The sequence below is a fragment of the Thermobia domestica genome, chromosome 1 (genome assembly GCF_964235325.1).
Source record: "Thermobia domestica chromosome 1, izTheDome1.hap1.1, whole genome shotgun sequence".
Lineage (NCBI taxonomy): Eukaryota > Metazoa > Arthropoda > Insecta > Zygentoma > Lepismatidae > Thermobia > Thermobia domestica.
The window spans coordinates 160680841-160708802 of NC_137454.1; the positions used below are offsets into that span (position 1 = coordinate 160680841).

The following is a 27962-nucleotide window of genomic DNA, read 5'->3' on the forward strand; positions in this document are numbered from 1 at the left end:
AAAAGTTATGTTCTTTGGGAATCTGGCGTACCGGTTGCCGATAGTTTTTCAAGAATACTAGAGTAACGAAGCTCTATATTTGGTATTTAGAGAATATATATAGTTCAGAAATATATCTGTCATATCTGTCTATTACGTATAGGACACTTGGATAATTAGAAGTTACATTACTTTTTTGTCTACTGTGATGTTGCTCTAGTCCGCTACATCGTTGTTTTGCAATCATCTGTTGCGTCATGTTAATCTTTCTAAGAAAGAATACTTGGGGTAACACTAATTATTTCTGTTAAGCAAATAAATAATACGAGGCGTATTTTTTAAGTAAATATCATTTTCAAAATCGGACGCTGCGGTAGATATCCCGCGCATGCGCGCTGTGTACCTACATCTATTAGCAAGCCACAGACGCCATTACGAAAAGATTCGACCGTGTTTACGTTTGTGAATAGTTAAAATGCCTCCACCGACTGTAAAATACGCGCTGTGACTAGTTTTCTCACTGCGAAAGGCGTGAACGCGGCTGAAATTCATCGCCAGATTAGTAAGGTGTATAGAGATAACATTATGAGAGATGGAATGGTACGGAAATGGGTTAGAGTTTTTATGGCACCACGAATGCTCATGATGAACGAAATGGGCGACCTTCTGTCATTACTGAAGACTTGGTGCAAGAAGTTCACAAAAACAAAGAGAACAGACGATTAACGATTTCGTCATTATCTGATAAGTTTCCTCAAGTTTCAAGAACTTTCTGTATGAAATTGTGACTCAACGCTTAAATTCTCGAAAGTTGTGCTCACGGCCGTGTTGTAATGCTTGTCAAATCAGGCGGCAGACTTCTATGAGGATGGGTATTGAAAAACTTGTTGTGCAATATGGTAAGTACCTTAATATTGGTGGAAACTAGTAGAAAAATACATTAAGGTACAAGGCTTTCATGTAATCATGTATCAACAAAAATGTTACGAAAAGTATACTTTTTTTTTTTTTTTTTTTTTTAAATTTCAAAACAGTACTTACTTAAAAAATAGGCCTCATAATTTTCCTGAGAACATTATTATATCATTTGTGGGTCGCGGAGAGATAACGTACTCTGATTCTCAACTCTTCACACCATTTTAGACCAGCACTTCCAACATATTTTATAATTTCAACCACAAAACATTTATTAAAAAGGATACAAAAACAGACAAAACTGAATAAGTGGGATAGTCTACTTAACCTTACTTATCGAGTTTATTACTTAACAGATTGAAAAAGCCGGTGTCAAACTTATAGAGGCAATGATGAAAGACAAGTTTCACAGGAATAGAGATTCCTCAGTTATCCAGGTTTGACTGTATAAGTTAAATAGTGTCTGTTTATTTAAAAATTTTTAAAAAACGGTCATAAGTCGCAAATAATTAAGTCGCAAATCTCATTCACAACAATCGCGCTTATTATTTAAACAGAGGAACACAATAGCACTGCTCTCACATCTTGTGCAAAAGGTTCCTGGTTCAATGCCAGGTCTTGTACATTCGTGGTGGGCAACATCCTGCCCGTGGGGTTTGTCAGAGTTCTCCTGTATCCTCTCACATTCTCATTGCATTGTTGAATATTCATAATTACTATCCATCTTCTTTGCCCTAAACGGCTTACACCAAGGGTTGGACGTTAAAACAACGATTTTATTTTATTTCCATTATTTAAATAACAAAAAATAAATACATATTTGAAAATTCAATTAAATTAATAGTAGGAATGTTAAAATGAAAAAAAAAAAAAATAATTGAACTGTTACATGCAAGGTGTGTTTCGTGTAAAGTAAATAAAAAAATGCAAGACAACTCACAACAAAACAGAAAAAAGTTGTGAAAAACGGAAGTTCATATTTGGTTTCTCCTTGCTGTTTCTAGAGAAGTGACATTTGAGCATTATGAGTACTACGAAATTCGTCCAAACTTAGACGTAAGTAATATTTCTTGAATTTCCAACTAACAGACCACTACTTCTCATTATAACTCGGACTGCAGAGTATTCTTATGTAATTTGATTCCATTTATCACATTTATATATTAGCTTCAGTGATATAAACAGTTATGTATGAAAAACACAACTAATAATATTCGGTACAAATATATATAAATCCCATTATTTTTTATCATAACATCTTGCAATAATTTTATATTGTTATGTTATTTATAATAAATTCCTTTTTTAATATTACCATATTTTATATTCAACTAACGGAATCCTACGTTATAATTTATTAAATCTAACAAGTAAGCATAAGTATAGTACATAAAATAGGTTTCTTTTTTATCTTTAGAAATATATTTATCAATGACTGTTATTAGGCCACCTTAACTTTTAGGTGTTATACCACCTATCACCTGTTAAGTTTTTACAAGGTAGGTTTGTATTATGAAACTCTCACGGTTGGAGTCGTTCGCTCACAACTAAATAATTAAATGTAAGTTAGCTAGAATATTGTGAGAAAATTGAATGCAATTAACCATCTATAAAATGTATCTTTTTAGACTAATATACGTGGGTGAATCAGAAAGTAATGCCTCCAAGCCAATTACTTGGTCAATAGTACTGCATTCTAAACTGTTTACCATGAATGCACTAGTGTTTAAGCTATAGAATGTCACTTGTTTTACCCTCCTATCTCTTTTCGTTCCAGAGTAATGGAGCAAGCCATGGCATCCAGTGGTAACGTCTGGTTGAAACAGCTGGCTGTCAATGAGTTGCTAACTGCGGAAGGTTGTGCGCCCAGGAACATTCGTCGCCGATGACAAATCGTGGATACAGCATTACGACCCGGAAACGAAACGTCTATCGATGGAATACCACCACACGTCCTCATCCTCCTTATAGTCCGATCTTGCGCCCTGCAACTTTTGGCTTTTCCCCAAACTTAAGGATCAACTTAAGGGCCAACGCTACAGTTGTGGTGCGGAGGTGGAAGCAGCAGTTCGGCAATGGTGTCGCCAGCAGCCGCCACAAGTCTTCGCCGACGGCATGAAAAATCTTGTTTCGCCCGTAATAGGGACTATGTTGAAAACCGATGCCACCATTTGTAGCTGACATTACAAGCTTTCCACTGATACTTGTATCGGTGCTATCTGTCAAACACAAATAAAGGTATCACCTTGGAGGCATTACTCTCTGAATCACCCTCATACTAGGACATATTTTACGCATTATAAATTAAAATAGATCGTAAAAAATAGGTAATTGGAATAAAGAAAATGGACTACAGAAGTTAAAGGGAAGAAAGCATGTGAAGCTCGCTATTAATTATAGGTATATAACTCGTAGTATTAGTAAACACGTAGCACATGAATGGAAAATAAAAAAATAAGGATATACATTCCGAAAGAAGACTTCATGAAGAAAAGTAGTTTACGGGTCATTGACTACAATTACCAAAAGACTCGTTAAATGTTAAGTAGAGAGTATTGCACTATATGGGAGTATTTTACGTGGATATTACGAAATAGGAATGGTCTTTAGAACGTACGTATGGACAAGAACAGAGAAAATAATAATAAAACAACGAGGAAGCGTTACAAAAAGTGGAAAAGAAATAATACTGAAGACAGTTTTTAAAAAAAGGAAAAGAAAGTGGTTAGGGCATGTTGAGAAAAGAAACTGTTTCGTTCGTGAATTAATGAAAGATATACTGGAGAAGAAAACAGGGAGAGGAAGATAACATTAAAGAAGCTAATTCCCTGATGAAAGTGAAGGTTAGGAGAAAAATAGTGCATAGAACCCTCTAAATTTGAGAAAAGTGACCTATAAGTGGTGACATAATTCGCATGACAATAATGACTATAGATAAAGAACGGATGGTTTGAGAAGTAATATATGTCTAATCAATGTTTGATTTTATTTAGCTTCAGTCGTGCTTGCTTTGAAATACTACGAAATATATCATTTGGTATCCCTGAAAAATGCAATACCGTCAGTATCTGCATATTTGCAAGGCAGTATAAAATGTATTAAAGAGACACTTGTCTAAGGCAAGTCTTATGACGATCTAATGCTTCAAACAGCAAACTACTTCACAAGTAAAATTAATAGAAAAGTACTTCCTTTCATTTCATTATTCAACATATTAAAATAATACCACTATTATACAAAAGAAAGTTCGGAATTCGCACCTATAGAGGAATTGGTGGGAGATAAAATCGGTTATTTCCTTGAATTTCATTTATCATTGAAAGCTTAAAAAATTTGAAAATTAAAACTAACTAATGGTAATTCTTATCAATAAACTATTTATGAGTATAAACGATACTTCGTCGTTCTCATTTTATCCTGTCCTAATAATAAACACAAGATATAAAATATTGTACTATTGTAATGGCACATTTAAGCTTCCTAAATAAATATATATATATGGTTATATTGCAACGATTCTTTAAGTATCTTAGAGTTTCACTATACTACATCAGAGATGTTCAGGATCATGTAATCTGATTACACACTCTTTTCCACATATTCTTTTCAAATTCTGAAATAATATTCTGGTACTTATTTTTCTTTTTATATATAGTTTTACTTCTCAATGAGCTAAAACCATTAATTAATCATGAAACGCAGCAACAGTTAAGCGTAGAATATTCGTAACTAAGTAATATAGGATAACATTAAAGGAACACTGATATATATTATATAACCTTGCTTCTTCCTCTGTAATTGAACAACTCGTTTCAAGCGTAATAATACGAGGGCAGGCGACTTATACATTGATAAGCGATAACTCAGAGACACTGACCATGTAGTTTGATAGCATTTCCTTTGTCCATAACGGATAAGAAATCCAAACTTAATAGTTCTCTGTTTTCGTAGTTATTTTAAAAATGCTTATACTGACGTTTGAATGCCCGAAATTTGTCAATCGGCATTTCAGCCGCATGATTCTATCCACATTATTATTATTATTATTATTTTTTTCAGAACTGGTAACTGGTAAACAAAAATGTACGTAAAGGAAAATCAAGCTGCTATTAACAATAAAAATGAATAATTCTCACTGTGGCAAATTATCAAATACAAGAACATACATGTCCAAAACCGGGGAAAGAATTAATATATAAAAATGAACAAATAAATAGCCATTTATATGAAATACATACCTAATATAAATATTGAGAAAATTTCGTTAAAATAACATTACCACGAAAATAAATATTATTACATTCTGCTTACATGATATTAATTATATTTCAATATGCAAATAATACAGAATGTGGCAGAGGAAACGTGAGTTCATATTTATCATTGCTAACAGGAATCGTAGAATAAAAATTACTTTTTTGTACTATCAATGTAATATTTTAAAATTATTGTTTAAAAACATTAAAAATACGGAAATTGGATATAAAAATAATTAAAATGTGAGATAAACTCTTTTAATGTGTAAAAATAAGAAAACATGCTTATTTTCTATTCCTTGGAGACAATGTCGTCTTCTAGGATCAAGGTTTCTACAACTAAGATTCAAGTCTTATGTATTTCAACTAGGGATCACGTCCACTCACAACATAAAGACGAAAGCGTTAACTTATTAGCCAAGCAAGAGCTCTTGCACTAACCATGCACTATGTGTGAAGGTGCACAAAATTTAACTGATTTTAGGATATTTTATATAGAGACACGTATGTATAAAATTCCTTTTCGGCTCATCACATTACACAAAGATAATGATTTTCCTTATATCTGCGCAGAAGTGTTGTCAAAACACTAATGACGAAACGTACATTCTTCGACACGTTTACCTTTTAAGAATTACGTACAAGAACAAGTAATGACGTAAAAACAAGTTTCATAATAAAATATACAATACAAAAGATCATCTATACAACTACTAACGAGGGAACCTATCCAAGTGTAGCTCTGACTTCGAGTCGAGACTATGGCCGTTGGATACCTTATCCCAAAAGAACATAACACGAAAAGGGATACATCCTCGATCGCAACCGTTGCGGAGATATTAGCGTGAAAAGTTAAAAATTGAGCTCCATACTATACATTACAAAGTCGAATTATGGGTCAGATTTTTCGGAAACGGTCAGGTAAGGAAACACAGCGAACACATATCAAATTAGTGTGGGGAGCACAGCACCTTTTGAATGAAAAATTTGTGTCCCGGGGCACTCGCTGGGTCCCAGGCGGGGTCCAACTCAAAATTTGCAAATGGAACCGGGGGTCAAGTAGCATATTGTATGAAAGCTATTGTTAAATAAAAGAAGATAGAACAAATCTCAACTCTCTAATATAACCCTGTGCAAACGGGTAACTGGTCAAAATGTCAATTCAACCTACATCAGAAAATCTATGGCCACGCTTCTAAATCCGTTAAGTTGCGACAATAACAAAACAGGAAAACACGTTTAAAAGTGCAAGGTATTGAAGTAAAGCAAATTGCTGCAGAAACAAAACCGAGTGTAAATAAATCCTCCCTCAAATCTCACCTTTTCTGGAAGTCTGAACACTATACCCTAGACATTTAGATTAGACATTTACTACTATTTCCTACCAGATTTACATCTATGCGGCTTACTAGTATTTTCCCCGTAAACTGGTTCTAGCCATGTATATGCCACTTCCAACCTAGAACATGCACTTGCTTTGGGATACTGCTAGGATGACAAAGAAGAAAATATACTAGTGAAAGATGCCATAAATCTACCGACAAATACTCCTACAGGGAAAAGTTCACCGCCTCGCATTCGCTTGGCTACGAAGGAAGAAAGAAGAAACTGACTTCGGAGACAAGCTCCGGAAGCCTACACAATGCAATGTAAACACATATTGCTAGAACAACTCAGAAGAATATGTTATAGTAACGTTTATGTTCTTGTATATTAGTTATAATTGTATCAAAATCTAAAACAAAACCAGTCTGTAAATTGTCATTTGCTGATAGTGTCTTGTTTTATTTTTAAAAATGCATATCTTACATCTCTATTCACTAAAATACGATATTCAAGAGATAATATAATACATTGTCTTAAGAAATGCAATATACATATAAAAATAAATTCACATATTCAATACAAATATAATCTCACACACTATATAATTATATAATTGAAGCGGGCGTTATAGGCACATTTTGTCATGTTAAGATTCCGACAAAATATTAATTTTAATAACTCCATTACTACATTTACAGTAGTAGGTACATATATAACAAATCAATATGTTAGCAAACAAGCACTTCATATTCTTTGGTTGAAAAAATTCTTACATTTGTTTAGTTCTATAAACGTTGTAGAGTGTGTCATGCGTCGCCCTTTGTGTGTATGCTTGAATTATATAGTCATATACAATAATATTATAAGCGTTTTATTTTTATTTATGACTGCAGAATTAGTTCAGGGTCTGTTGGAAGGAACACCATATCTTGCCGAGGAGGTTTAGGACTTATATTATTAGACTTCATGTAGGTCACAAATTGTGTTGGAATTTCTGCCAATACTTCCTTCGCTAATCTAATCCCAGATGTATAAGCATCTCCTATCTGAGTAAACTTCCTAAAAGGAACAAACTGTACTATGTCGCGAACTGCGCGAACTCCACCTGACTTTAGAGCTACTGTATCTGCATCTAATGTCTCCATTGCTTCAAAATCCGCATTTCCAATGCCAACAATTATTATAGACATCGGCAGAGCGGAAGCTGCTACTATCGCCTGCAAAAATAAAAACAAAATGAGTAAGACTAACGTTTCAAATTATCCGTATTAGTAACACACACACAGTTTTGAAAAGAAAGAAGAAAAAACAAAAGAACTTGATCATCTACCTTGCTTTAAAACACCATATTCTGGCAACCTTACATGCGAAATTTTAATACTCTGGCTCTAACTTAATCTCAACTGACCAAGGGAAATCAACGTTTGTTTGATTTAATGTCTACTATGATTAGAAACACACGGCTTTTCAAAGAAAGGTGGATGACAAGGTTTTTTGTGTTGCACTGGATTTTTTAAAACTTTATTTGAGTTTACCGTCCATTTCAGTAACAAGGATATATGAGACGTGGACTTACAGCTTAACCTGGAATCGTTATCACATGAGCTCCTGCTAAGAATCGAATCCGGGTCTCCCGTGCCACACGCGCGTACTTGTGTTGAATTGAAAAATTAACATTTTGAAAAGAAATAATATCACAAACTATACTGAAAAACTACACAAGAAGAGAATATTATTACTGAGATTACAGCAATAGGAGTAACGTTTTACTGTACAACACAACTGAAAGTGCAATATTTGATAAGCGAGTTGTAAATGATACATTTATTATATTGGTCTTAAAGCTATTTTAAGAAGTCCTTCATATATCTCATCTGTCCTTTATAACTGAGGGTAAATATGCAACAAAAGAATATCGATTAATATAATAGACAAGATTAAGGAGGTAGCCCTTCATCACATCTTAGTGGGTACATTGTTCCTGTATCTACTCCCCATCGTCAATGCAAATACATAAATGTCAAGGGAGTTGAACTACGACATCGACTAGGTTATGCGGGTCCTCTTACATAATATTTTACATATGAAAGCCAATTAACTTACACAAATAAATTTAATTTACGATAAGTATGCTCGAAAAAATGTGCGTTGCATGATGTTAGTTGAAAAAAAAAAAAAAAAAACAAAGTTTATGACACCAAAAATAATAATCTGGATTGAAAGAAAAAAACTTTCATAAAACTTCTACTGATTTTTTTTCATTTATTGTAATTTTTCTACACACAGGACAGCTCCAATAGCAAATATTAGAATTTCAAGTCTTTTCCTTGCTGCTCTAACAAAAACATACTTACCCGGACTGTATCAGGCATATCTGTTATGACACCATCTGTTAAAATTAACAGAATAAAGTAGTTGGATCCGTCTCGGTAAGCGGCTGCAAATTTTGCCACGTGATTTATAACAGGTGCAAAGTTTGTTGGTCCATGAAGTTGAATTTGCTGCATACAACTTCTATATGCTTGCAGTACTCCTAAACAATACAGAAAACACATTTACAAATATACTTTAGCATAATAAAAATGTGTTTGACTTCGCTTTTGTAAATGAATTCACTAAAATTCAAGCTCAAGTTTGACACAAAACTGTAACCTGCACACAATTTATACTTTGCAAAGCGTTTTACTTTACAGAACTACTAGTGCAGTTAATAATAATAATAATAATAATAATAATAATAATGACTAACTAGAGTGACCGAATAGTTAACAACTTTACTACTGGTGTACCTAGTCTTGGATTTGCTACGCCGGAAAAACGGGTCAATATCTCGATTCACTATACGTATACCCATCGGTTGTAAAACTAACTTAATAAATAAAAAAGACTGGACACTAATAGTCTACAGAAACTTAATACCACCTTTCGAGTGAGTGAATATATTACACACGGGTATGCAAAACTTTAAGGACGAAAGTAAGTTTCACATATTATGTCACTCCTAAGTGGCATAAATTGCTGAAACTTTAACCATACACAGAAAGCAGGGTTACAGTATGATAAAGGAAACAACAGAAGAAACCCATGATTAGAACAACAAAAATGGCACTTTTATACGAAGGCAATAATTTACACTGAAAGCATTGCGACTCATGACGCTCCCCTCCCCATAACTGTATAGGAGTGAATAGATCCTTAAAAGGGTGTGTGATCATGGACTGCCATGTATGTTTAATAACATGTTTCCATCCTGCTCGCAAGGTTTGTTATGAGTGTTGTGGTGTAAAGTTCCATTATTTCAACTGGAGGAGCACAGTGTGACAATAACGTTGACCAATGAGTGTACCGAGTTCGAAAATTAGGAGGTTACGCAACATTATGCCTCCCCTCACAAGAACATTTGGACCACTAAAACGATCATGTTCGACAATGTTCTTAGGTTGACTATAAATCTCTACTCAGACTGAATTTGCTTTTATCGGAGAAGATAACGCGACCCTGCTTTTCATCAGTTCAGTCCTAATGTTCCTGACACTACTGCAAAGCGGTGCTACTGATGAGTGAGTTTAATGGAATATAAGGTAATGACAGTCGGGCAAAGAGACCACCCCCATGCAGTCGACGTATCATCATGAAGCATGAGATAGAGCGACTTGCAGTCCTTTCAGGCGTGTTTGGAATTGAATCAGTCATTGCGAAAAGGCCATATGTCCATTCTCACATTTTCATTTTAGTGCAAATTCGAGACGTACACGAAAAAACGTGCATCCCCTGTGAAAAGACCGATTGTCTGATCACATTATGTTACATATCCTACACTATTGCCTCAATATCATCAATGTCATTGTACACGTCGAGTACGCATCCAAAGTTTTTTTCTTTCTCTTCAACAATTTACTTTTGTGCATATATGGCTTTTTCGAAATGACTGATTCAATGGCACACGCTGTTTGTCGTAGGTACCTTCTTGCCTTTTACACAATGTAGTAGTGATGTGCGCTGCTGTAGTTGACCGTGATCACTACTACCTCTCCTTCCCACAGTACTGCCTATATTCCGGAAAGCTTTTATGAATGTGAAACAATGCTTTCGGCAATACCAAACTCTGGGATTACATACGCCACACTTCGTCTTTCTTCCAGTTTCCCGTGTGAAGTCACCCAAATATTGTCTCCGGGTCAAGCTGTCGTGAGTAACACCACCACAATGTCCCTAACAGCTGTCTGACTGACACACACCGTTTCGTTCCTTTCATTCAAATGCTTCGTGTTGGAGCAGACTCATTCGGCACTACCGTCAAGCCGACGTCATGTTATGAAAACCCTTGCTTCCTGCGCATGTGTGGGGAAACTTCTGACAGCATACTGCCGGACTTCCATTTATTTCCATCGACTAAGCAGTCCTTTATGTTACTTTATCTATTTGGTCCTTAAGTTTCGCATATCAGTGTAATTGTACTGGACGGTCGGCGTCAGATGAATTAGAAACTACAGACTTTTCAGACGTCAATATTTTATTTCTTCGTGTGAAATGAATTTCTAAAACATACTAATGGTTTAAGACATCAAAATTATCAATTATTTCCTTTCACTCTTCAAAATTATATTAGTCGCTACAGTATACGGTGCAATGATTGGAACACACAGAGAAATTTACAAATTTCGCTTTTATCTCAACAATTTTTGACGGCATTCAATTGTTTCCATTATTAACTGTAGTACCTTTATGTTCTTTCCTTCTGCCTTACTTATGATTTCGTTCATAATATGGATTTGAGTTATTTCAAAAACTATCCAATGAACTGTTACAAAGGCTATGACATATTCTCATTCACTCTACTAGTAACTTGATCAAATACATAATAAATAAATAAATAAATAATCTAGTAGGTTAACATACCGGGTACTCCAGTGCAGTAAGGATTAGTAGGATTCATATTAACAAAGAATTCGTGAGAAACTCTGCCGTCTGGAGGTATTCGTGCACCAAATCCCAATACAGGGAACATTTTATCCGTGTCATAGTCTTGAATAATCGTTCCAACTGACTGAATGGCTTGTTCATATGAATTAGGAACATGGCTTATGTAATGCAACGATGTTGGTTGATTAGGGTGGCCGTTGGAAGCTATAAAGAAAGAACATTGTACATTAAACATGATTCGCAACAACAGTACATATATTACTTAAATGAAAGCTTAACATGCAAGATGAAACGGAAAAATTACGTATTATAAGTACACAATATTCTTACAACTCCAATGAGAAATAAGCTGATGAAATTGTACAATATTCTGTTTCACAGGAATTCCCCCTAAAGACTAAGAGCACAATAAATCCAAAGAAAGAATAATTTTTGAAGTTTTAGTTCAACTTATCAACGATCTTATATTTATGCTTTACATCTATGACTACGAATAAAATACTCCCGGCCTCTTTGCTTTTTAATGCTATATAGGTACACTGGAAATCGAATTCTGGGGTACACAAACTGCTTTAAAAAAACTTCCACTTTTATACTAATTAGAATTACATATACTGAACAATACGAACACAAAATGTAAATTAGATTATTTAAATTCAGAAGATAAATAAGAATAGGAATACGTTCCCATGTGGTCCCGGGTTCGATTCCCGGCAGGTGCTTTCCCAATTTTCGGCGTCCACCCAACGTCGTGAGGCAAAACTGGGGAGTCACGTGAATAGAAGACGTGACGGCCACTAGGTCAATGGAAAGCTGACCACGCGTTCGTCGTTAGGTTGGACGTAGTTTCAACAGTCGCTAACAGATGGCGTGGAGTGTCTCAGGCCCACAAATCGGGCCGTTACGCCAAGTGGTCTTTTAGTCGAAAGAAGAATGCCTTCATAGCATTAGTATTGGTGTGTCCGATTTTCATATTACATAGTAGCTACTCTATCTGCGTATACTCTTATGTAAGATATAAAAATCCTGAAATTATTGGAAGTATTTTTAGTGCTGTCAAATAACTGTCCGCTTTTATGATATTGTGTCATTTAACATAAATATTAGCCAGTTGCGTTTAGTTGTATCAATTTAATATTTCTACTTTTATGAGTGCTTAAATATATTTACAACTAAATAAAATTAAGTAGTCACGTCTTTAGGCAGAAATATTCTAAACTACACTCCTGGGATTGCAATGGTTGACGTTCTTACTTAGCAATTAGAAGATAACTTCGAAGCCAGCAGGGTGATTATACTGAGTGAGTTTTATCCTGGCTTTTCTTCAGTTCCACCACTTTAATCAGAGGTACCTTTCAATGTAAGCTTAAGTCGGCATCATTTCTTATTGCTGTAGTTATTAATCATGATTATTAATTATTCGAACGTAAATTAGCTCCGCAAGATGTAACAAAAATAGTTTAAATAAATAAATTAAATTAACAAAAAAAAAAAAAAAAAAAATCATTTACTTCGGGTATATTTTAAAATTGCTCACTGCTAACTTAGTGGACTCATACAACCTAATATACTGTATATAGCAATGTGAATGTTATAATGATATCGAAGTTTTGTGACTTTTTGTTCTTTACGGCCATCATTTGAGTTTCTTTGAAAACACGATCCAGAGCAGCTGTTAAATCTGTAATCCTTAAAAAAAGCATAGTTTATTAGAATTTCTCTTTCTACAAGCAGGTAAAGTCTGTTATATCTATTACCCTGACACATAAGAACGCCATTCACACTTAATATTTGGAATAATAATAATAATAATAATAATAATAATAATAATAATAATAATAATAATAATAATAATAATAATAATAATAATAATAATAATAATAATAATAAATTACCAGTAAAATCAATAGCTATTGAACAATTCAGCACAGTTCCTCCTTTAACGTAATCAATGAATGAATATGATGGTCGAAGTTCGAAGTAGACAATGTGAAGCAGCCCAGAGTTCTTGTATGATGATCCTTTCTTTTTCTGAAAAAAAAAAAAAAATAAAATAAATAAAATAAAATAAAAATAAATAAATAAATAAATGAAGACAAAGGAATGAGACTATACCTACGTGAACTTAATATAAACGTTAACACTATAGTGAGCTATCAATTTAAGCCTAACGAGCAAATATCTCAAAACGTCGAAGGATTGAAATTACATTTCCGAATAAAATAGGACAAAATAACATGAATGTATGATTGTACTCTGCTGTGCTGGTTGTGTAACTGGTAGTTAAAGTAAGCAGCTAGAATATGGGTCGAAGCCATTCGACGTTCCTAATATCGACATTATGCATCAGATTTCTGGTGAATTTAGGAATGCTGCTATCCGGAGTTAAAAAAAAAAAAAAAAAAAAAAAATGTATTCATCAATAATGTAGTTTATCTATGTAAAAATTAATTTTAAAAAAATCAATTTTTAGTATTGAGAATTTTTAGGCAAATAACTTATACTCTGGATATTAGATCACATGAATATTTTATATATAAAGTACTAATAGAGATAAATATTTATAGTTAACCCCTTGTTCACACTGAGGAGCGGAATTGGGAGAATTTGAAATACATTCATTATAGTATTAGTATTGTGTAACTTAATAACAAAATACAATCTATTGGTCATACATAGTGGCGTACACTTAGAAGTTCGTCGAGGGGAGGAGTTCAAGTTCCCAACTTTATATAATTACAGATGTTTGTATATATCTTAATAACTCAGAAACCTCCCTCGCGTATGTCACTGGTCATATAACTACTTACGACTTCCTGATGGAAAAGAATGGCAATGTAATAGACACTAATAATAAAAACTCCTGCTTTGAAAATAATTTAATTCCTTAATTGACCCTCCTGGTATTTCACCGCGATCTGCAAGTGCCAACTCGTCGCAGCACCATACTAATAACACTATTGGTCTATCACATACTGAATTTCTATGTTCATCGAAACAGTTTTCAAATATCTACTTTAAAACAAACTTCAGAAATAAGTTCACTGAAAGTAAATAATGATAAAGCCCAGAACTACAACATTAATACTAACTGTTCCTAAGTGCCAGTTTTCGATTGTAGTGTCACTATCAAAACACACGAATCTTAACTACTTCTCTCCTACGAAAAGTGTTAATAAAGACAAAAGGAACATTCTTTTGTGAATACATATGAGTATGTTAGTAAATTCTATGGATACGAATTCTCATATTAAAACTTCTTATCGATAAACTAGGATAAACAAATATATTTAATAAACTTGGTGCAGAAACAGAATTTCGAGGTCACACAGAAAGCTTGATTTTTAAAAATTTTGGGATTCCAATGAAATAGCAGTGTCAGGGTAAATTAAAATGTTCATACAGAAAAATGTCCATAATTCAATAAGTATTGCTTTCCCAGCTTCTAAAGAAATAAAACAATATCATTCTTTTTCGTTGCCAATCGAACTTAATAGGAAATATTCCTCACACTTAAGAATAACAACTATCATTTATGGAACTATTTCCAATTTTATCCATAAAGATTGATTCTAAGAAGTCGGATGTATTAGTTTTGAAGATACTGTTCTAAGTAGTTCTTTCAGTTCTTACGGAAGTAACTGGATCAATCAAACTAGGCACTGGATATCTGGTAAATTACAGCAATAGCGCAATCTACTCTAGAGTTCTTTCCAAGAGAAGATGGGGACACATATTTCAGTACAACATATATTTCACTAGTTCACATGATCATGAATCGAAAATTTTTAATTAATACGTATTTTTCTGGACTTAGAAGTGCAATGGATGTAGTAACTCGAAGAAGAAATATTAAAAAAGTAATTTATTAAATTAGACTCTTGGCACAATACTTATACGGGCCAGGGTCTATCAGCTGATTTATAGCATTAATTACTTAATATATGTTCCAGATACAGATCTATGTCCATTTTGCACTGAAACAAGGTAATTAATGCTTTTTTTTCTTTCTTTTTGCTAATGTGTGGTCAGCAAATCGACTCCACTCGCTGTTAATCCTGGCTTTCTAGACAGGAGTTCGCTACTGCTTTCTTTCAAGTAGCTGCCCAATTGTCCTCACGACGCTGGTAGGGCGCCGCAATGCCAACACCATCTGGTGAGTATGAAAGGTTTCTAATCTTTTCTCGGACCAAACTCAACATTGCTTGACTTTCTTTATCTCAAGAAATGGGATATTCCATTGCGGATAAGGTATTGGTTAATTATCACAATCATTTAATATTGAACTGTAAAAGAACCTGAAAAACACCACGTCATAAAATTTTATCAATTCTTTTCAGCACAACAAACGAAAATCACAACGGCATGACTGAAAAGCTACGTCATATGCTTAGTTCTTGAGTTTTCAGGAACTTCATGAACAAAAACATCTAAACATTTCCGTGTCCATGGAATTTGCAAGAACAGAGAAGACAATCTCAATTTTTGTCATTCAATACAATAATACTCGTATTAAGTTGCTCTTATTGGATGTCTTTAGGTCTCTATGTTAGAATTTTCGAGTAAGTTTAATCCAGAATTCAGCACTTTAGTCCTGAGTAATCTTAAGCATTTAACACACCAGTCCATTTTTGTTTTTCAGTTTCAAAGCTGCAGTAGTTCCAGCAGTTTGTCTTCTTTATAAATAATTCAAAATTGTTATAAAGGTGAGGAAATCAAATTATATTTTCTACTTTTCAGATTTCAACTTGTCTAAATTCTGACACTTTAAAATGAAGTTAGAAACAAGAACAAAAATACGGATGAAGGAAGAGGGCAAAAGAAAACTATTCACACTAAGCTGAAATACATATCAGAGATACAACATATAAAGATACGTCAACATCAGTCTGTCTAAATACCTAGAAGAATCAACACAGCAGAGAGATTTTAACACAGAATCATCCGATACATTTTGTTAAGGTAAGTTACTATCAAGTAGAAAAGTCAGTAGCCATCAACAAACTTATATCGATAATAAAGATAAGTCAACGAATATTTTTTTTTTTATTAAGACTAAACAAAATTAAAACTTTGACAAGTTAGTACTTGACAAAAGTTCGTTATTAATTAACACTTTCAGTGTTTCTTCAGTGAACAGAAGCAGCAGTATATCATTTTCGCAACATAATTAAATTTACAGCTTAAAATTCAAACAATAGGAAAGATTATTTACATTATAAATTAGCTTTACTTATTTCTATTCTATCAATGTTATGCTTTAATTCTTTAAAAAAGTTTTATTTTTTTTTATAGAATTTTCCACGTTCGGTATTTTTTTAAATTTCCTCTTTTGCATTATATAATTATTTAACACAATCAATGCCTACTATTTCAAAATTTAAGAGCATTTAAATGGTCCAGCACACATCTTTCATGACTATCTGAAAGTTAAAAGTTATGCTGCTTGAAACTGAAAGAGCAGAATGAATATGATGAAAATGATTAGATTCACTGTGGTCACGCTTTCAATTCTTAAGTGTAAATTATTAATTAGATTATGGTCAAATGTTAGGAAATGTACTCAGAAAAAAGAAAGAAAGAAAAAAAAAACAGAGAGAGGGAGAGATAAAGTCAGTGTAAAATTTTGCTGAAAAATTTGTTGAATACATCATAAATTAAAATATACACACGGAGCTTGTTTGGTCATGTACCAATAAATCGCATATTGAGATGCGATAGTATTGAGAGAATTTGAACAAGTTCAAAAGAGGTTTCTCCGTCTTCTATACTTCAAAAAACACTACGTATTTACATTTCTGAACAGAAGATTGCCAACTGAGTTTGAATATAATGGGTTATTGGAAAGTGGTTGACCTATTATGCGTATTTTTAAAATTGGTTTTAATGACTTTGATAATAGTGACTTACTTATGAAAATTGGATACAATACTAAAGAAAGAAAAAAAAAGTCGAGATCACTTTTAGATAAATTTTAAGTCTAAAAACAAACATATATACATACATTTCTTAGGTATCATTACACAACATGAATATATCATTCTATTGAGATGACCTCAATTTCTTAAAAATGACTGATATGATTCCAGCCTTACAGTGTCAAAACATATATTACACAGCCACAAACTAAAAATGTTCTGTGCACTGGAACCCAGGGTATGGATTCGATGTATTTTGGTACACAGAATCCAAATTTCGAAACCCCAAGAAAATCGACCGTCAATTTTATTTTATGGGCGAAAAACTTTAGCGACTTTGCATAGGGAGAAGTAAGACAGCCATAGAAAAATAATAAAGTTCTGTGCAGTGGACCCCAGGGTATAAATTCGATGTATTTTGGTACACAGAATCCAAATTTCGAAACCCCAAGAAAATCGACCGTCAATTTTATTTTATGGGCGAAAAACTTTAGCGACTTTGCATAGGGAGAAGTAAGACAGCCATAGAAAAATAATAAAGTTCTGTGCAGTGGACCCCAGGGTATAAATTCGATGTATTTTGGTACACAGAATCCAAATTTCGAAACCCCAAGAAAATCGACCGTCAATTTTATTTTATGGGCGAAAAACTTTAGCGACTTTGCATAGGGAGAAGTAAGACAGCCATAGAAAAATAATAAAGTTCTGTGCAGTGGACCCCAGGGTATAAATTCGATGTATTTTGGTACACAGAATCCAAATTTCGAAACCCCAAGAAAATCGACCGTCAATTTTATTTTATGGGCGAAAAACTTTAGCGACTTTGCATAGGGAGAAGTAAGACAGCCATAGAAAAATAATAAAGTTCTGTGCAGTGGACCCCAGGGTATAAATTCGATGTATTTTGGTACACAGAATCCAAATTTCGAAACCCCAAGAAAATCGACCGTCAATTTTATTTTATGGGCGAAAAACTTTAGCGATTTTGCATAGGGAGAAGTAAGACAGCCATAGAAAAATAATAAAGTTCTGTGCAGTGGACCCCAGGGTATAAATTCGATGTATTTTGGTACACAGAATCCAAATTTCGAAACCCCAAGAAAATCGACCGTCAATTTTATTTTATGGGCGAAAAACTTTAGCGATTTTGCATAGGGAGAAGTAAGACAGCCATAGAAAAATAATAAAGTTCTGTGCAGTGGACCCCAGGGTATAAATTCGATGTATTTTGGTACACAGAATCCAAATTTCGAAACCCCAAGAAAATCGACCGTCAATTTTATTTTATGGGCGAAAAACTTTAGCGATTTTGCATAGGGAGAAGTAAGACAGCCATAGAAAAATAATAAAGTTCTGTGCAGTGGACCCCAGGGTATAAATTCGATGTATTTTGGTACACAGAATCCAAATTTCGAAACCCCAAGAAAATCGACCGTCAATTTTATTTTATGGGCGAAAAACTTTAGCGACTTTGCATAGGGAGAAGTAAGACAGCCATAGAAAAATAATAAAGTTCTGTGCAGTGGACCCCAGGGTATGGATTCGATGTATTTTGGTACACAGAATCTACATTTCGAAACCCCAAGAAAATCGACCGTCTTTTTTTTTTTTTAATGGGTGATAAACTTCAGCGAATTTTGGTACGTAAGACAGAACATACATATTCCCCCCCCCCCCATAAAACAAAACTGACACGGTCAATTGTCCTGGGGTTTCTAAATTTGGATTCTGTATAACAAAATACATCGAATCCATACCCTGGAGTCTGGTGCACAGAAATTTATTTTTTGTGTGTGGCTGTGTTATTATTTTTCAGAATACTTAATGGTTTTTCTTTATTACAGGACAAAAATACAACAAAGAAATGCTTAATCAGTGCCTTCTGGTTTACGGATTGAGTGATCTTGTCCAAGGGCCCAACGTGAACAGAAATATAGAAGATAAGAATTCTTAAATGAGACGCATAGCAACGAATGAAAAGTGACTTCTATTTAATGTTAACAGAAATTAAGTAAACAGATGACGGGAAAAAAAAAAGACTAATATAAGAAAGCAAAACAATACTTACTTGTTTCTTAGGATTTATAAGTGACAAAACTTTCTCCTCGCCACCAGAGATCTTTCTTAAAGTTGTGTAACATTCACCAATAAAATCATGTCCACCATCAGAGTCCCAATCGAAGCATTCAATCTTGATTGACCTATCATAGTCTCCATTACAAAGTTTTCTCACAGGAATTACGAATCTTTTCCATCGAGGATTTAGTGTATTCATTATTACTTCTGTTTCATGCACAATGGAATATTCCCCAGATTCTAACACTTTAAATAATTTTAGAAATGGGTCTGATTTACCAAAGAAATCCTTTTTATCCAAACTTTCACCTCTGAATTCCAAAATCAAATCATCTTTTAAAGTTGACAGTTCTTCAGCGTGGATTATTATCTTCCCGTTGTTTCCATGTGGTCCGCCTTCAAGAGTCAATTGTACTTTACCACTAGACACGATCTGTCCAAGAGTACAAGCGGCATATCCAAGAAAATCATGATCAGCCAACCTCGAGCTCGAGGAGTCAATATCATAAACTTCAAATTTTAACGGTTGCTGTTCTTCAAATCTGTATGATATTTGTACTTTCTTTGTAAAATCCGGATCATGAGAATTTGTTATAATTTCTGTTCTATGAAATTCTCGCCACTGCTTCTCTCCAAATGGTCGTATGTATGTTACACACATCGGATCTGATTTGGATAGTGCATCCAAACCCCGTAGCGATCTGAAATATTCAAATACACAAAGTTTTACATCTGAATCATATTACACTATAAGTCTATCTTAGTAATCATCTTTCTAGTTGGAGACAAATAACCTTGATCATGCTAACGTCTCTATAAAATTTTAAATATATCTTTCTATCTTTCTGCGACAATAGTAGGAACAAAATAAACCTTTAAACACGTACAACCTTTTCTGCATTGTTTTGGTTAGTACGAGTAGTTACAGTTTCAATATACAGGGTATTTCATAAGTCTATAAACACAGGATTTTTTTTTTTTTTTTTTTTTTTTTTTTTTTTTTTGTTTCGTTGCAGAAAAGGCGCTCCTTCGGTGCTATATGAATAGCATATGCACCATTCGTGCGGAATACATGGGTTTGATTGCTGACGGGAGCTTATGTAATTCCACATTAAGCTATAGGTCTTACGTCTCATATAGCCTCGCTGCAGAATGCTAAAATCATATCGTTGTATAGAATTATTCGTTTCAGTAAGGAGGAAATTATTCACGTTATTTTGGTATATGGTGGACGAAGTCTGATAGAGGTGGCGGAATTTAACAGATTACACCTCCCTAAGTATACTCACAATATTCTCATGTGTTCAGAAATTGGTGGGAAAACTAAAGGAAACAGATTCCGTGGATAATAAGTCCATTCCGCGAACGATGATATATCTGTTACTATTCTTAAGCAACTAGGCTGTGTCAATGTATGCAACAGAAGGACCAACATATCGAGCATATTGTGTACACGCTCACTTCCCCGGATTTGTGGGACACCCTATCTCTCTCTCTCAATACTAATAACATATTTGTAATAGAAGGAGCACAAAAAATGCATGCTTGGATACATTAGCGTGTTCCACTTACACTCGCCAACGAAGCACACACATATTATGATTATTTATTTATTTATTTATTTATTTGTATTTGTACCATCAACAGAGTATAAAACTCCAGTTACAGAAGGTTAACATTAGTGTTTATCTCCAGTTAACCAGTAAGAGAATGATGATAAATAAGTTTAAATACATACATAAATACATAATAACACGACAAGACAAATAAAATACATTAAGTGTACAAATAGCCATGAATCATAGGATTTCCAAAACTTGGTCCCTGAAGTGACGCTCTTTGTTACTGAATATATCCAAAAACACATTCTCTTTACTTATTGCATTGTAAGCAGCATTAATTCTCCAAGTAGGTGCCATATACAGTATATTTGTTCTTGCTTTCCGGCAAAAGAATATGTTATTATTTTTTGCACGCGTTTTGAGGGACGGGGCTTGAATAAATAGATTTTGTAACAGCGCTGGACTGTCAATTTTATTATGCAGAATTCGAAGGAGAAAAATTAAGTCAGTTAGTGTTCTTTGTTCTAACGTCCTGAATTTAAAATTATCAATAAGATTGGTATAGTGTTCAAATTTTGGATAAAGACCGGTCTTTTTGTAGGTAAAATATCTCAAGAACTGTAGGCTGTATGTGTCGAGGCTGTATGTTTTAAACCTGATACAATTTTAACTTCTAAACAAATATATATAATACATGTATAATACTGTATTTTTGTGCAAAGCAAATATTAACAGGTGAAAATCGTCTGACATACTACGCAATACCAAAGATGAACTGCGTTCCCAATTCAACATGATTTTTTCCTTCAAATGACACTACATCAGCAATACAATACCACATTTGTTATTCAGTGTTGCAAAAGAAAAAGAAAGAAAGAAAAAAAAAAAAGGGATGCTACCGTATCACGAACATCCAAGTTCTGGAAGCCTCTACCACAGTAACAACAAGTGAGACAGATGGATCAATGTACATCCAAAGCACCTTAGTGTTGAGCAGTGTTCGAAGTGGGAAAAAAAAGCAGAGGCTGTATGTTTTATTACGATTTTCACTCGACATACCGCCTATCAAAATGTTGAAATACAGTGAGGGTATGTTGCCTAAAAGATTGCATTTCTATTTACATAATGACTCAAAACTATGGGAGAACTTTTCGGAATTAAGGATGGGACATGGAGAGGCTTTGGCTCTGCCCCCAACTTTCTGGGAATAATAAATAAAAATCATATGTTGTATTATAGAAAATTATACACGAAAATGCTCTAAAACCGATTTTTTATATTAACAATTTTTATACAATTTTCCGCTGGTAAACTCGCGGCCTGCCCACTCGACCGAGGTATTCCAAGTCCCCCAGAAGGTTGTTGTCCAATAAACGCAAAAATACGTTTAACATTTTTTTATTGCATAAACTATTTTTTTCTCGTAATACCATACTCAGGTATACACAAAAAAAAGTCCCGGCGAATTCCTAACAATACTTTCCGATTTCAGTTTAAACAAGTCGCCTCAACATACTCATTGCCTTTTGTTTGGATTGGGCCCATGACTGATTTCTTTCTGTCATGTGAACATTATCTGCAACCAACACAACGGACACGAGTTCTTGCGTAGGAGCAAGGGGTGAACTTCTTTTTAGACACCTCAGTTTAGAAACAAAAGATAGGAGAAATATAACAAAAATGTTAGTGTTGCCAACTTAGAAATTATTTCTACATTTATACGAAATAATTTTTTTTTACGTGCAAAGCAATTCGTCAATTACTGTGTATAAAAATGGATTTATTAAAGGTTCTATTTTCCAGTGATGGTATGTCTTGATCGCTGAAAAAACTAGAGGCGGTATGGCATCTGACATCATCACTCAGAAACCAGAGGCGGTATGGCATATTACCGCATACCGTCTCACTTCGACCACTGGTGTTGAGTACTATGGTCATAATGTGCTGTGTTTCGAGAGTGAATTTACAATTGCAGAACTCACGCAACTCATACATGAAGGGCCACCATGTCATAGGGCAAAACTGACCACCCGATTGAAGAGGCAAAATGGGGTTGAAACTGCCGAAGCGCGGTAATAAAACCTATAGAAAGTGTTAAACATGTCTTACAATAACTAAAATTGCCTAACCAGCCACACAGACAAACAAAGAAACTACTATTACTTAAGGCACTCTGTGACGAGCGGTCCCAGTTGCCGCAGTGTCATCGATGACTTACTAGATACCATGCACGTAGAGTTGGAAACAGGGATGTAATGGGGCGTGTACGGCGTATACCTACGTAATATTTTTATAATCCACCACGAACTCTCTTGTGAGTGTACGGTTAGCGTACGCGCCGTTGGCGCGAAAGACCTGAATTCGATTCCTGGTGGGAGCTAATGTGGTACAAATCCCACAGGTCTATGCTGAACGGGATGTTACACTTCAAATCAATTCACTACCGTCCAGCGTACACTCACCTCTAGTTTACGAAACAACGAACGTATACGAGGATGGTATATGCTATATTTTTGTGAAAACTGCCTAGTGTATACCCACCAAACATTCTAGGCCTACATAACTAGTTGAAGCTTTACGTGCTACCAAATAAGAATCAATGAAGTACTAAATTCAGCATTAGGAATGTTTTCTTCTGTGCACTGATAGGTATACGCTCATTTCTCGGATATCCATTACTTATAGTAATATCAGAGTACGTCAAGTTACATTAATTCATACATTATGCTCTTCTAATGAAGTACCTACTTGTTAATATTGGGTTTCATTTTAATATGTTATAATACTGTAAATAAATGCAAATTGGGACTATAATGTTCCGTGTATTTCAGTTATACACTTCACTTGCTTGATCTAGAGATGTAAAGGCTCTGAAAAAAAAAAAAATGCTTAGAAAACGCCAGGTTCTTTTGAATATTTCAACTTTAATGAAGAAATAACAGTATATTTCACCCTTCTTTTGCCATTATAATATGGAAAAAAAAAACTCCATTCTAAAAATAATAATAAAAAGAAACATGATAACTTCAATAAACAAGGATATAATCGATTATCGATTGAAAAGAAAAGGACAAATCGCTGGACGCAATGCATTTTCTAGTTTGAACGAAATTTTGTATAGATTGCAGAATAATGTTCTACGAAACAAATGTTTTAATGAAAAGATTAACAATGTTAACAATAATTGTTCTGAAAATGTAGTAATTAGGTTTGTGGGACAAACTTTATTATTTAAAATTTATGTTCAGTTAGAAACGTTTTCGTAATTTAGGAGGCTATGCGGAATAAGTGAATCTATTTATCTATGTACATAATCGTTATTGAAGCCGTTAAAATTCGAGAGGAGAAAGTTAAAAATGCTATCCCAAGTTTCCTATTTCAAATATATTGACACGATATAACACTAAAGAAATAATGAACTTCCGAAAATGACCATTCATGGTTTCAATTTTGTAAATTGACTTCTTTTTTTATATATATATATATATATAGCTTAACGTCTCGTAACTACGTGAGTAAACAGGAGAACCCCAGAAAACCTACGCACACAAGGTTTGTCCACTAAAAACCTCATTTGATAGGAACTAGGATCAAACCAGCGACACCACACATCAGAGCAGATGGGCTCTCTACCACTGAGCCACGGTGGCATAAACAGAACTTACATTAGATTCTAAGAATATCTGAAGTTCAAAATAAAATGTTTCTCGACCGGAGACGAGATGTAAATATACACCAAAACAAAAATGGGTCTGTACCTATTTGTTGTTTATGATATTAAAATTCTTGACTGCCAAGAGCAAGATATATAACTTACACGAATTTAATATGGTGGTTTGGCAACCAACATTACCCTTATGATATACTGGGTTACATAACTTACACTTGGTGGCCAGCAATTATCGACGAGTGTTAAGTACAATTTGTTTGCGTCATTTGGGAGAAAAACTATGCGAAGAATGAAAAGAACAGACATAGATCCTAAAAATCGTACTCCCATAGTGAAACATGGTGGAGGATCTATGCTTGTTTGGCGGTCAGTGAGTGTGCTGTTGGTTATCGGGAATTTGTGTTTTGTAGAAGGAACGATAAGCCAAAGGAACTATATCAATATTTTAAAGAGTATTCTTCGGCAAAGAAGTGCAGAAGTTGGTCCCAATAATGACTTCATATTTTTGTACGATAAGGATCCGAAACAAAACAACACATAATACTAGAATGTGGGTACTAATAATGTACCCAAACAAGTTTTGACACACACGTAGTAACTAGACGTCAATCCTGATTATAGCATTTATGGGAAGTTTTTGAACAACTACAGTTATTTCTAGCAAAGCAATTTCCTAAAATTCTTTATTGGAAGAATGTGACAATATTTCACCTAAAAATACAGCAAATTTAGTCGTTGCCATTTACGGAACACTTCAGGCAATTATAGCTGTTAAAAGAAAAAATGAAATGAAATGTTTGAGTTTTACATCCCACGTTATGCCGGTTAGGCTAAAGGAGACGGTGATGATGAGTAATGAATGAAATGGTGAATGAAGAAAGTGGGAAGAAGCGGGAGAACCCCGACGAAACCCACGCACATGGTACTTATTCCACGTACAAATTTAGAGACATTTTATTTTTATTTTTTGTTACAGAGAGAAAATAGCTTTTATCTAAAAGTCACTTCGTTAATATATTCATATGTGTATACACAAATACGCATAATTTTATCACCTACTTTACGTCCTTGATATGAATAGTACCATTCAAATTATACGAAACCTGGGACTGTACGAATACTATTTTGAGACAGTGTATAAACGAAACAAAGTAGAAAGTACATACGCTTTGAAGCATCAGGTACACTCTAATGACTAAGATTAAGCAAAAGGTATACAGCGTATACCGCCGTGTACCCTCGACTACAGCACTGCTTATGAACATATTCATCGTCGCTTCACGCATGCTACCTACGGACGTGGCACTGCGTGTGTTTATCAGTTATGCCCTGCCCTGAACCTGAATGAATAAAGATTTTGCTTAAGTGACTACCTAGTAGAGTAGTACGTGTGACTAATCGTTTTAATGGTATATCAGTTTCCAGGTATTTTGTTCATGTGTGCATATTAATTATTACGAGATGCATTTTAATATATTAAAAACTAAGTGTACCTTCACGATTACTGTATACGGCATATACTTTTGCAGGTATATCATAAACCTGCACACACTTGGTGGGCAAGTGCCAAGAAAATAAGATTCTAAAATGCATCAGAAAATAATCAGTGAAAAATAGTAATTCGAGAACAATTATTGGTAAATATTTAGCAGAAGGGGTCTAGAAGTACATAAAAAATACAAAATTTACAGGAGAAATGGGTTGATGAAAGTACTTCGACCTAACATATCCTAACCTAATATGGAAATAAATTACTTTTTCGAAAATTATACTGTACACCTACACTAACATAATCTAAGAAACTAACCGGAACTAATCTAAACTAAACGTGAACAGTAATCAGCAAAATGGCAACATTTTTTAGAAAAAATGGCTGGATCCCTTCTGCTAAATATTGTCCCAATTATTTCTAGTGGGGCACCTGAACTTTACTGATTTCACTTGAAATGTCGGCATGCTAAAATAATAATAATAATAATAAATAAAATAAATACATAAAAAAGGTACTGTTGCCATTACGAAATATAAGTTCATTTGTTATATATATATATATATATATATATAGGATAATTTGACATACAGATATTTATATGAAATACGGCTTTTTAATGGGAAGTCAGTCTTGCATTTGATAATTTTGATATGGTGTTCCTAGCAGGGCAATTGTAGCATTCCATCAAATATTATGGGTTAAATTGTGGTTACGTCCCGCCACGATTACTTGTATCTTGGTAAACTGAACAAAACTTAAACCATCTTGGCAAGAGTGCACTTTATGAAAAACAAGTGATTTTGTCACATTGTTGACATGCCGCAAAGTAGGAATAAGTAGGGTAGCGTTGGGTTAGCTTAGGATTAGGGAAGATTGGACCCATTTAGTTAAAATCAATAGAGTGTAATTGTTCATATTGGTATTTATTGTATCTGTTCCTATACATGTTGTGCACAAAGTGCACTCTTACCACTAGGCACTATTTTTAACCTAACTTGCTTTCCAAGCTTTTGGAGGTTATCGGAATTTAAGTTTATATTACATTTATAATCATTAACGTCTACTATACTTTACCTGCATGATAATGACAATTCTATTTCAGACGTCGGTTGTGAAGCTGTCCCTGGTGTGAAAGGTGTATTCATTGTTTTTTTACACAAACGTCAATCAAACGAATTAATATTATTACTGCCAAGATCTGATCTCCATTGTCATTCCAAGCTTATAAGCAACAAGTAATTTACATCTACACTTTCCCATTCTCTGGAACAGAAAATCAATAGTTTATTTGTAATCGCGCACTTCTTTTCCAGATTTTTTAAAATATGGTAAACAAATCCCAATATCCATGTTTACTTGTTACGCCCCCTGAGCAGCATAGCCAGCTCACTACGTAAGATTCCACGCGGTTGCTGATATCACAACAAAAAGTCATTTATATGTGTGGAATTTTTCGTGTGCATGTTCGTCATGACGCACTGGATGACCAATCGCGTTCTCGTGACATCTTGCAAAACAATTTACGTCAATGCCAAAGCCATTACAACAGAAAAGACTAAACGTCATTAAATAACAATGGGCCCAGTGGCGGCTATGTAAAGCCGCGCCACCATTGCATCCGAATGGGATAATGTGAATGCGAATTTTCGAACATCTGTAAAAGAAATGGATCTGAACTGCACATTGTGAAGACCGACGAAAAGTTGCAACATCGAATGATTCCAACATGTTGGGATTATTTGTACGAACTCGGGTTTTCAGCGGGGTAAGTTTAGTGGTGCTAAAGGCCGGTAGAACCTGTTGTTAAAATATTTCGAGTTCGCAGAACCGTTTGTTATACCCAGA

The 27962-nt window shown here is 34.2% G+C and overlaps 2 protein-coding genes across 2 annotated transcripts in view; one reads left to right on the forward strand and one right to left on the reverse strand.

The window, feature by feature from the left end:
* LOC145690388 (copine-8-like) lies at positions 1 to 27664 on the reverse strand. Its single transcript, XM_081765226.1, has 6 exons — positions 27192 to 27664; positions 19386 to 20094; positions 13295 to 13430; positions 11376 to 11603; positions 8831 to 9009; positions 1 to 7693 (listed from the first exon to the last, which is right to left on the reverse strand). Exons 1-6 carry the CDS (start codon positions 27260 to 27262, stop codon positions 7358 to 7360), a joined length of 1659 nt encoding a protein of 552 aa, XP_081621352.1. The 5' UTR covers positions 27263 to 27664; the 3' UTR covers positions 1 to 7357.
* LOC145690396 (uncharacterized) overlaps positions 13460 to 27962 on the forward strand; it is a 64404-nt gene continuing 49901 nt past the window's right edge. Inside the window, exons 1-2 of the mRNA XM_081765245.1 lie at positions 13460 to 15555; positions 16140 to 16361. The gene's annotated coding sequence lies outside the window, so the exon portion shown is untranslated. The remainder of the gene's footprint in view (positions 15556 to 16139; positions 16362 to 27962) is intronic.